The 12,002-nt window shown below is 40.5% G+C and overlaps 1 protein-coding gene across 1 annotated transcript in view; it reads right to left on the bottom strand.

The window, feature by feature from the left end:
- Window positions 1-342: 342 nt before the first annotated feature.
- The window catches only part of ENPEP (glutamyl aminopeptidase (aminopeptidase A)), a 41,464-nt gene continuing 29,804 nt past the window's right edge, over window positions 343-12,002 (bottom strand). Inside the window, exons 11-20 of the mRNA XM_014955581.1 lie at window positions 9,039-9,118; window positions 7,363-7,484; window positions 7,191-7,246; window positions 6,201-6,351; window positions 5,358-5,431; window positions 5,158-5,259; window positions 4,878-5,048; window positions 2,854-2,994; window positions 1,534-1,612; window positions 343-1,282 (exon numbers count right to left, since the gene is read on the bottom strand). Coding sequence (XP_014811067.1) covers window positions 1,133-1,282; window positions 1,534-1,612; window positions 2,854-2,994; window positions 4,878-5,048; window positions 5,158-5,259; window positions 5,358-5,431; window positions 6,201-6,351; window positions 7,191-7,246; window positions 7,363-7,484; window positions 9,039-9,118 — 1,126 coding nt within the window. The 3' untranslated portion in view covers window positions 343-1,132. The remainder of the gene's footprint in view (window positions 1,283-1,533; window positions 1,613-2,853; window positions 2,995-4,877; window positions 5,049-5,157; window positions 5,260-5,357; window positions 5,432-6,200; window positions 6,352-7,190; window positions 7,247-7,362; window positions 7,485-9,038; window positions 9,119-12,002) is intronic.

A 12,002-nucleotide genomic window follows, 5' to 3' on the forward strand; every position in this document is an offset into this window, starting at 1 on the left:
GCCTACAGGGTGCCAGGACACAGCACGTGGAAACCTGGGACCTTCAAGGCACACCAGCTCCCAGCTTGGAAGGGGCAGTCAGAACAGCCCCACTGCCTTCTCCAGCATCATAGTTGCAGAGGGACTTGGGACTGAGAGTCGATTCTTTGCCTGTACTTGCAGCAGTGGGACTCATCTGCCCCCTCTGCCTGAATTTGCCAATTTTGGGGTATTTTCTCAGAGGAGATAGTTTTTTCCCCCTCAAAAGTCACTGAAGCTATATGGATGGCATAGCTAGGCTATATAACAGCTACTTTTCTATACACCAGACAGTTTTACTGCTTTATTAGAAAGAGACTGAGATTTCCATGTAGACTTTTTAAATTTTATTTTTCCCTAAGAAAGGAGACAGAAAGTACCGTACGCCTTTTTTTGCAGTAACGGCTGCCACGAGTTCTTCTTTTGAGAAGATTTAGAAATAAGACAAACATAACCAAGACAACCCCTACCCAAAGCTACAGAATCCCAACTAATAACATTAAAAAGAAGCTGATAATATTGATCCCTTGTGTACTGGCACTTAAACATCAAAAATCAATGGGGAGAGAAGATTAACTGGCCTTTCTGTAGTATCGGAATGCAATGCTAAATCTCAAATGTAGAATTTTTACAGCTATAAATATAGAGGACAATTTTCAGACAATGTCAAAGTTACTGCTTACTTCCCTTTCCTTCAGGAGAAAGCTCCTGTGAGGTGCACTTGGAAAGGAATCCCTGAGTGTACTAGAAACAGTGGTGTGTGAACCAAGAAGTTGCTTTTCAGAGTGGTATGCGGAAGGAGTGAGACCAGCTTAACCATCGAGGACCCCGATTCTGCCATCACTTCTGCCTTGAGCAACTTTAAACATTTATCCTGTTTGTTCAGGCAGATTCATCTCTCAAAATATAAAGCTATTCCTGGACACAAGTGCTGGCAGGATCTAGAATCAGCAACTACCCAAACATTGCTCTGGCAGTGGTCTCCTGAGTGTTTGTAGAAAAAATATTAGGCCTTGGTCCTCTAAGGTACCTAGGTGAGAAATCCACATTGCTAAATATCTTTGAGGATCTGAGTGCCCAAATGAGTGCCTGGTACTTTTAACACAGTAAGACTTCAAAGGGGGGTCTGTGCACCTAGCCACTTCTGTATTTCCTCCTTGTTTACTTTTAGCCATTCGATGTTGTTCTTCACCTGCTCAATTGACTGACTCCTGGGCAATTCTCCTGCCCCAGCATTAGGATATTTCTCAAAGAAATTTTCCATCTGGAAAAGAGAGAGAAAAAGAATTGTCATGAAGCAAATAGTGCTGCTATTGGGCAAGTGGCTTTTTACAGGGACCTGGTCACGGGTAGTTTTGGCTGGGAGAGATGTTTAAGCTCAGGCTAGTAGCACCAGGATAGTCTTACAGTAACTTCCACTGCTTTACACATTTAAATGATTAAAAAGTCAACTTTTCTGGCCAGTAGATTGTTAAATACACTGACTTAAACCCAAGAGAAGTGCTGTCACCATACCTGCCAAAGCTGGAGCTCAGTGTTGAAGGTTTGGGTAATAGTTACTATTCGACCAAGGCTTCTGTCATTGATAGTGAATCTAGAAAACAATTTAATAAATGATGTTTGTTGTAAAACCATTAAAATAGAAAAGGCACAAGTAATTATCTGAGGCTTAAGCTTCTAACTGTGCTACAATAAAATGGATGCACTCAGATTCTAGCATTTTTGGAAATACTGGAAAAATATTACTCCTATACAATATCTGTGCTCTTCTTAAATACGTTTATTAATGGAGTGATCTCTTCTGCAGGATTGTTTTTTTAAATTAATGACTTATTGTCTCCTGCTGGCAATTAGGTGCATTGCTGCTCAACAATACAAATGCTGTCCAGATCACAGCTCTAGGCTTGCAGGTCTGCTTTGTTTCTGTGCCCTCACCGAGCGCTTAGAATGGAGAAGAAAGGAGAGAGAATTCACTCAACTAGGGAGGAGCAAAGCTAAAAGGTTTGCTGTTAGTTCCACTGCTCATCTGTACATCTGCTGCTTGCTTTTACCACTAGAAGGAACTAAAAAAAGTTCTATACACTGTCCTCTTGTTATGAAATGAACAGAAAGGACGGAGACATGACTGACTAACTTCCATGCAATAACCAGACTTCTCTGGCCTTGGCAGAACTTTCTATACTTTTTAATCACCATCTATTGGTAGTGATCATTTAGGGAAAGAGTGGGTTTCAAGTTAGCAGCACAGTACTTTCTCACAGCAGATGGATATAACTGTGCTGAATATGCTTTCGGTTTTCATTTTGCAAAGGCTGGTGATTATAACTGTTTAGTGAAAATATAGAAAATCATGGCATATAACGAGATATACAAATGGATGTACTCCTAAAGTTTTCAACGAGTTCATTAGCATACCTGTCCACTAAGTACTGCCAGTTAAGTCGTATCCAGTCCCAGGCCATTGTTTTCCCATAGGTGTTATATGAGATATATCTCAAGACTGTGAACACATCTTGGCTTTTGATGAGGCTGGTGTTGTAAATGTACTTCAGATACCTAGAGCAAATGCCATAAGAATCAGTGAGCGCCTTTCATGAAAGACCATGGAAACCAATTAACATTGTTAATAAGTTAACACTTTCAGCATAGACTTACATCACGATGATGAGAAATAATGCAATGCTAATGTCTATATTCCTCAAGTACTTCCCACCTCAGTCTAAAGCCCATTTCCAAGCAGAAATATTATTTTTGTGTACAGCATTTTAAGGGGAAGTACATGAGATTATACAAATGGATGTAAACCTAAAGTTTCCAACGAGTTCATTAGCATACCTGTCCACTAAGTACTGCCAGTTAAGTCGTATCCAGTCCCAGGCCATTGTTTTCCCATAGGTGTTATATGAGATATATCTCAAGACTGTGAACACATCTTGGCTTTTGATGAGGCTGGTGTTGTAAATGTACTTCAGATACCTAGAGCAAATGCCATAAGAATCAGTGAGCGCCTTTCATGAAAGACCATGGAAACCAATTAACATTGTTAATAAGTTAACACTTTCAGCATAGACTTACATCACGATGATGAGAAATAATGCAATGCTAATGTCTATATTCCTCAAGTACTTCCCACCTCAGTCTAAAGCCCATTTCCAAGCAGAAATATTATTTTTGTGTACAGCATTTTAAGGGGAAGTATACTGATCTAAAGCATATCTGTTGATAGCTGTGTCACGTAATAATTGTATTGAAAGAAATCCAAACAGTTAGGCATCTCTTTAGAAAGTAAGTAGGGTTTATGTCTCTAAGTTACTTGAAAATAGCCCAAACCCATTATTATTCTTATATTTCAATCAAGTAGTGAAAATAAGTTTGGATCAGTCAATATTCTAGCCTTTTTACGTAGCCAAGTGCCAAAAAAGTAGCAGGGACCATGAGTACACACGCAGGTGGGTTGCTCACACTGAAATCTGTGGTTTGTTCTAAAACTCTCATCCACACAAAATTAAAATTCATTTGGGCATAGCATGCCTGCAAGAGCTGTGGCTATACTTCCAGTTACAGCAGAAATGGCTTTGATTGACAGAGTGGAGGGATCCCTCAGCACGTGTGTTTGCAGGGAAAGGAGTAGTGTGGTCATGGCTTCACAGGAGCAGCTGCAGAAGAACACCCTTAAACTGTTGTGCCCTGGGATTTAGGAGTGTCTTCTTTTTTCCTATATGTAAGGAACAATTTCTCAATCTGTTTGCTCTTTTCCCCTTCCTTGTTATTTTAATAGTAAGCTAAGAGACAAGTTCTCCCTGCTTTAGAGGAGATTTTTTATTTTCTGCAAATATAGGCTGATCTAGCTAATGAATGTCTTAATCATGTCAGCAATTAGTTATTGAATGGCTTTAGATTATGGCTGTTGTGGTCACAAAACAGCTGCCTTCTACCCCTATTTTAATTACTCTGACTCTTATATTTACTCTTCCTGAACCTCCTATACTTCCTTGTTTCATCTTGTTTAAACTTGGAAGTCTTCCAGGCAAAGACTGCTCCATCTTCTGATATTTAGATAGGGCTCCAACAAAGTGCTGAATGGCCCTGGTGAAGATGTTTGCCTGCATCTCTTCTGCATCATACAACTGCGTGCAAAGTTATCAGATAAGCTTAAAGGAGCTGGTGTGTCAGTGCAGAATGGAAGCCTGGGGAGATGCTGTCCAGTCTGACACCTGGACCAGCCAGGGGTAGCATCCAGACTCCCCATCACTGCCACGGGGGCATGAATACAACATTTCTGGTTCTAGCTCACGTATCTCTGCCCAGCACTTCAGGGAGCATTGCAACTTGACACAGATGCCTTCAGAGGACTGTTAGTAACAATTGCTCAAGGTTTTCTGCTTAATTTTGGCTACTTAGAAGGTAAACATCTACTCTAAGCAAACTCCCTCTGTAGCCAACAGAGGGTGACTGACAACACCCAAAAGCAACTCTTCCCATTGATTTTAAGTCCCTTTACTGGTCCGGGATAAATAGTGCTCTGGAGGTCCTGCCTCCCTGCGCTGCTTATAGAGGAAATGTAGATGACTAATTTTCTCCTGAAGCTTAATTATTAGACAGCTAAAATTACACAGGGTGGAGGCACTGTGCAGAAAATATCATGTGTTTAGTATCTTTCCACTAAAGGAGCAAGGCTTTTTTTTCTACTATAGTACAATCTCAAAGGAGGGGATGTTAGATAACTGGTCTTGAAAATGTCTTGCATTCCTCATGCTGTACTCTGACAAAAAATGACAACACAGGAGAGAGAGAAGGGGAACGAACAAACTGACCAGTTGTTTCTCTACTGAAAAAAGATCTTTGTGTGTTTAAATCACCTGTCCAAAAGGGTGATGTTCTTCACTGATGCCAGGCCATACAGCAGCTTTTCTTTTTCTTGTGCTAATGAAGTTTCTTGGTATTTCTTAAACATGTAATTCCATGATGTCTCGTTGCCTGAGTTCTGCATCCCATAGCGATATACCAGGAGTCGGAGATTTGTAGAAACACTAAAATAAATAAACAGTACTTGAATATCCTTCCCCCCTTCCTGCTTGAGATCTTTCCCCAAGTCACATACTGTGTTCTTCACCAAACACAAAAGCCATGAACACTCACGTTTCTCCTTTTAGCCATTTCTCGAATAGTTGAGAAGCGTTGTTCAAAGATTCTGTGTCACCCATACTGCAGGCAAAGTCTAGAACAGTTGCACGAAGAAGCCTTTAAAAGAGAGAGAGAGGGGGAGAGAGACTTTGCTACTGCTTAGCATTCGTTGAATCCATCAATAACATGAGAAGGAAAAAAAAAGATTGTTCAACCTCTGCAAATGGTCTCCAGAATCATTCCACTGCAGTTGATCCACAATGGGTTTCACCAGGTTGCGAAAATATCTCTGTGGTAGAAAAAGGTATTGGTTACTGGCGTGGATTTCTTTAAATAATAATATATTTGTGTTCATAGCTTATTCTCCTTCATTTGACCCAGAACAAGCATCTCTTAAACAAAAAGGAACACAAACAGGCACAATCTTTCCAAATCATCACAGCATGACAAGCCTGAATGCTTGCAATACTGATGAAAGGCTAGGACAAAGGCAAGGCTAGGACAAAGGCAACCTGCTTCTCTCCAGCCTTGTCTGGGCTCCCAAATGGAGGCTGGGGTACGGCAAGAACACACTGCCACAACTGTTTTCCAGTGATAATGCTGAGTTCAGGGCATACTTACTTTAGTGACCATTAAATCATGGTCAGCATGTTAGGTCAACTAACAAGCCTGCTCACTGCCACACTGAGATATAGCCATCCCTCATGCTGAGGACAGGTGTCAGAGATTTTTCTGCCCTATACATTCTTCTTTATTGGATGCAGGGCAGTGTTGACTAACAAATGTCTGCACTGTGACTTATGGGGATGGACTATAAGAATAATTAGGCATAATTTCTTTCCTCCAAGTGCATAGTCCTGAATTGAGAATCCAGGTAATTCAGAGACCAGCACTAAGCAGTTTTCAGCTCTTTTAAAAAGAGTATAGTAACAAAAAGTAAATACTGATAGCTCAACAACATTGAAAATCACTTGAACTTCAATATTATTGCTGTTACAGATCCTGAATTGTCAGATCCAGTGGTCCTATGCCATGGATGCTTTGGTTTGCTTCATCACCTGAAAGTCGGGATAGAGACTTGTATCATCTTCAAGCATGTCTGCGAGGTAAGTTACAGATGAGATAAGTCTTTGCCAAGGTAAATAGTCTGTTTCATTTATTAGGTATTTTGTGAGCTCCAGAGGAACAGAGTAATTCACAAGTCCAGGTCTGTGGAAGTAGAAAACATAACTTCTGTTATTTTAATTAATGCTAAGAACTTGCTGCTTTAAAGATATTAGAACACTATTTACTTTAGAAGGTCTGAAATAACACATTTCAGGGGGAGGGGGGAAATAGTCTGGAATGTAACTTGGGAGGTGTTTTGCAAAGAGACCACTGAGGATCGCTGTCAGTCAATGCCTAACTGCAGGAGCTCTCACTGCCATGAGGAGGCTGCTCACACTGTGCAGCAGCCCAATGTGCCCAGAAGTGGGTAGTCCTCAACTGACTACATTAAGTCCTGTCACATAAAAAGGAACTGCTAGCCCTAGAGACATTCGAGACATTCTGAAAGGCTGGAGAGATTCAGACATACTGGCTGTCACACAAGGTCACCTAAAGTTTATCTGCGTCAGCACGGCTGGGTACAAGAGCTAGAAGTTTCCAAGCAAGTTTCTAAACAAGATAGCTGAGGTGGTAACTTCCTAATGCCATGCTATGCATTGTAGGCATGCCTCTGATTTTCTGGACACCTAATTTCTTCTGGAGTGCTTCTATTATTGTTACTTACACGGCAAAAACACCCCTTTCTAAGACCTGTGCAATTAAAGCCCTCTTTTTTTTCTGGTACTGAAATGAAGGGGAGCATTTCACTTGATTTAATGGATACTGCAAGATGCCAATGAATACTTGAATTTACCCCTTTTGGAGGACAACATCAGCCAATAAATCATTAAGACTTATAACAAATTTAGAAATTTTCTTCCAACCACCTGAGTTAATTCTATTCAATAGGCAATAGAAAGTGAAAAAACTTGTGTCGAAATCTCTGCAGGGAATTAGTCTACCTTGCTAAAGAAAAGACATCATCCAAAATCCCCGCACGGTCAGCAGCTGAAAGGTTCTGTGTGAAAAGAGGAAAAGAGTGATAAAAAATATATAGATTATTTGCAGAAAAAACAGCCTCTAGGGAGGTCTCTATTAGAGACCCACCAGACAGGTTAATGTTATGACACTCACTTTGTGGTTGGTGGCCAGAAGACGGCTTAACCTGACCCAGTTTTCACTGTTATAATTCACCCGATAGAATCCAATGTGATCTGGGTTAACGGTCGAAAAAAGATCTGGTCGTATTTCAATTCCTGCAAAACAAAGAAAGAGTGATCGGTTTGTGTATCTTATATGACACAGAACTTACTGGAGATTCCTTGACTCCAAAAGTAATATTTGGTTTTAATGAATACCAAAATAAGATCCAAACCTTAATTTTAGTTATTTATTTTTTAAATGGCTGTGAGTAAAGATGCGCTATTATAGACTTTAATGAATGCCAGAACTTGTCTTAGAATAGTGAATTGTGGTAATTACTTGGTCCAGATAATTCATTAAATTTAAAACAGAGGTCATTGTGATTAGGGTGAGCATGGTGAAAATTAGAGTCATGGTAAAAAGGAAAAAATTGCAAAGAAACAATTCTTGCAAATATCTCTTTTAATAGGTTTTTCACCCTCATGTTTACTCTAAAGTTCTATGTTTTATCCTCCATTCATTTAATTTTTTCAGTTTCTTTCAACTAACGTTTTAGGGTTTTTCTTCCCTGTACTCTTTTCTGATTCCATTTCTGTAACTATGGATAAAGGAATTACAAAATAGGCTGAAAATTTACTCAAGCAGTCATGTTTAAGGAATTTCCCATTTAAAATGAATCCTCCAAAAATGTTCCTCCTTCAGAAGCTTGGCCTGATCCAGTTGGTGCTGATACTTATGAAAGTTCTTCTGCCCGTTGAAAGTCATGGTTTTCAATCTGTGGTTTGAGGGTGGCTGGAGTTAAAAGTACTTTTCTGTTCGGATGACCCATACAAGGTATTTCAAAAGGCATTTTTTCCCCGCAGTTGCTATTTGCCCTGCTAGCCAAAATTTTCACAGATGCAGAAGTAAGCACCTAATTGTGCCTTTGCAGGCTTTGTCACATTAATAGCCCCTTGAAGCCCACTGTAATGTCATGTGGAAGTTAGAGACAGAAAATGTCTTTGTGTTAATCTCAGACTTGTATCCTGACATAAGACTTTTTTGTTTGCTTTTGCATGGATACTAAAAGTAACTAGGTAAAAAAAAAAAAAAAAAAAGCAGAACAAAAGGCAAATTGCATTTTAACCCAATTTTTGGCTACTAGAGATGTAGAATGAGAAATTCAGATTTGACTGCATAATAATCATCAAAAACACCCCTGTAGGTTTTAATTTGTTCCTGAAATCAGCACTAGAAAACGTGTTTAATCATTTGTAGCTCTTTTTCTTTACCTGAACTCAGAATGCCAGTTACCATGCCACAGATGGGTTCATCAGCCTCCCACTTCACCTCTTTTCACAGACTCGACAAAGGCCATATCTAAGTCCCATTGATTTTAGTACATCATATTTAAGAAGAGTATGCTCTGATGTTTCCTTGAATAGGACTGGATTTAAACACATGCTGAAGCACCTTACTGAAACTGGTCTAAGTTGACATAATGTATATATAGAGGAAATAATCATATTACAGAAATGACTACTACCTTCAGCACAACCAAGCTGTGTGCTGGCTTGTGGATCTGAAAACTGAAAAGCATGAAAAGTTAATTCTGTATTTTATTTCTTGTTAAGGACATTGAAAAGCTTTATCCATTCCTTACTCTTAAAAGAGAAGGGGAAGTTTACCTGCAGAATCTGATGCGTTGTAGAAAGTATAATTTGTTGAATCCCCAAGTTTCCATTTCATTGGTATATTCCACTTGTAACTGAAATTATTTAAAGGGAAAGAGAATCAAATGACAAATGCTAAAACTAAAACTCCAGTATATCTTTTTATTTGGTTTAATGCTTAAATCTCTTTTTCTGAAGCCAACTGTGCTTATGTACATATACATTTACCAAACACCCCTTGTAACAAAACACAGCGTTTTATGAATAGCTGTTGTTTATGTTGTAAAGATGTTTCTGTGCTGTGATAGTCTATTCAGGCAACAAAATGTCATATATTGGTCTGGTATCACTGGGGCAGTTGTATCCCCTGAAAAGCAAACTAAAAAGCATGAAATGTCTGAGCGCATTCATGCTTTAGAGATGGGGAATAGCTGTAGCTTGTTTTAATACCTTGTATTTATCAGTAGTTCTCAAAATGCATCTGGCAGACTGAGCAAGGGAGAGAAGTAAGATTTTTGTCCACTGTCCGATGTTGATGTTATTAGTCAAGTTAATATGGTACTGTGTTAATTATGTGCCTGAAGTCATGTCTGAAAGCTGCACAATTTATCTGGTTCTTTCTTTGAAAATCAATGGAACTGCTAGGGCCATGTCCTTTTGAATGCAATCTTCACCTCTTGGTGACTCTGTATGCTGGAGAGGGTAATAATTACCCACAATCAGAGAAAGATCACATGAACTAATTTCCATTGTGCTATACTGTGTAGTTTATTAACACAGCTCTGGAACACGCAGCCCCACTAAGAAGGATCTTCACATCATGTCAGATAATAATCTAGCAGGGTACAAAGCAATTAATTCAAGTAAAAGACGATTATACCTGGATGGTTGTTGTCAGTGTTAATGTTGACATGCCTACAGCTTTGTGCAGATACCAGTTAATCTTTCCAACATTGACTTGAAATAACCGGTTAAGTATCATGAAACCTTTTTTGCAGATGGGAAAACTGAAAGAGATGAAGCAACCGCTGCCATACAGTCTATGGGACCTCTTGCCTTTTCCACTCTATTTTCCTTCTCCAAGACAACCCTAATTCCTTCATTCTAAAGCACTTGGAGCCAAATGTGATCTTCCCTCTTGCTTTTTGATTCCTAGAATACCTTCAGTGGGTAGGTGCAGGCTCCCCAGTCTGGGATGTGCCCAGGAGACGAAGCTGAGACATTTGGGCTGGAAGGGAGCCACAGCATGGCCTGACCAAGGCCATGACCAGGTGGTCAGGGCAGTAGGATGGCAGAGCATGCCTTGAGCATGCCTGCACAGCCACCTGCATAGGGCTGTTAAAATCATTAACCCCTTCTGAGCAGTCAGCTGCTGTTCCACATTAGCATATTACAGTCCATCCCAGGGAGATTTTTGTTCCATCTTAAATACCCTGGTGACCAGCGCTACAGGAAAACTTGAGTCCTCTTTACAACCCTGAATCAAGTAAATGGTCATTAACTTCCAGGAAATACAAAATGAAGGCTGCGGTATCTCCTGCTGCCTCCAAGAAGAAAGATAAGCTATTGTTTTGTGTCTTCTAAACAAAAATATCTTAACAGATTTATACACTGACAGTTTTCACTAGTTCTCCTATAGAGCTTACTGCCATGGAATTTAGAGAGGTTATTGTTTGGCCAGAAGCCCCAGTATTTTGTCTCTCCAAGAGAAAGCCCATATTTTTTTTTCTTAAAAAAAAAACTCTCTGCTTTTGTAAATGGATTTAATGAGGGGGATTTTATTTAGTTTTCTTTATATGTTCCTGAGATTACTTTTCCTGAGCTTAAGATACAATAGCTGTGTCCTGTTGACTGTGCATATTGAGGATGTCTTCCTTACATGCTGTGCTGTAGCTACATATTTGCCCAGAACACTATTCTAAGAGCACAAGTTACTGAACTTCCATTTCTTTTGAGTGCCACCATGCAGGAAATGACTTTTTCAAACCAAACAAGCAGCTCAAGAGACTATCCCTCCGGGATGCAGAGAATAAAGCATACACAAGGCCTGCAGTTTTCACTGCTTAAATCAAAACCCTGCATCCAGATGTGAAACGGGCCAGTCCTATCTGGGGCAGGATCTCTTCAGGAGCTTCCTCATCCTTGTCTGGGAGGTTAGAAGGAGGGGGTATTGATTTCCACAGAATCACAGAATTGTTGGAGTTGGAAGGGACCTCTAGAGATCATCCAGTCCAACTCCCCTGCCAAAGCAGGGTTGCCCAGAGCACATCACTCAGGAGCATCCAGGCAGGGCTTGAAGATCTCCAGAGAAGGGGACTCCACACCCTCCCTGGGCAGCCTCTTCCAGGGCTCTGCCACCCTCACCCCAAAGAAGTTCTTCCTCAGATTGGAGTGGAACTTCCCATGTTCCAGCTTGTGCCCGTTGCCCCTCGTCCTGTCACTGGGAACCACTGGAAAGAGTCTGTCTCCATCCTCCCTCAACCCACCCTTGAGATCCTTGTCAGCATTGATAAGGTCTCCCCTCAGCCTTCTCTTCTCCAGGCTAAAGAGCCCCAGCTCTCTCAGCCTTTCCTCATCAGGGAGATGCTCCAATCCCTCCATCATCTCTGTTGCCCTACACTGGACTCTCTCCAGCAGTTCCCTGTTTCTCTTGAACTGGGGAGCCCAGAACTGGACGCAGGATTCCAGTTGTGGCCTCCCCAGTGCAGAGCAGAGGGGGAGAATGACCTCCCTCGACTTAAAGTCAGCGTATTGACTTTTAGGCAAGGGAGTAAGTCTATCCCAGAATAGATAGTATCAGCATTATAATATATATTACCGCATTTCATTTCTAAGTCATTTATAAAAACTATACATGCAGAAACAATTTCCCCTCTCACTTGGGGAACAGGAAGGGTGGTGTGGAGTTTCTGGATGTGTTAAGGGTAGGAACAGTGCTGGGATTTCTACACAAGAAATGACAAAAAGTGATGACGTATT

The sequence above is a fragment of the Calidris pugnax genome, unplaced genomic scaffold (genome assembly GCF_001431845.1).
Source record: "Calidris pugnax isolate Ruff unplaced genomic scaffold, ASM143184v1 scaffold271, whole genome shotgun sequence".
NCBI classification, from domain to species: domain Eukaryota; kingdom Metazoa; phylum Chordata; class Aves; order Charadriiformes; family Scolopacidae; genus Calidris; species Calidris pugnax.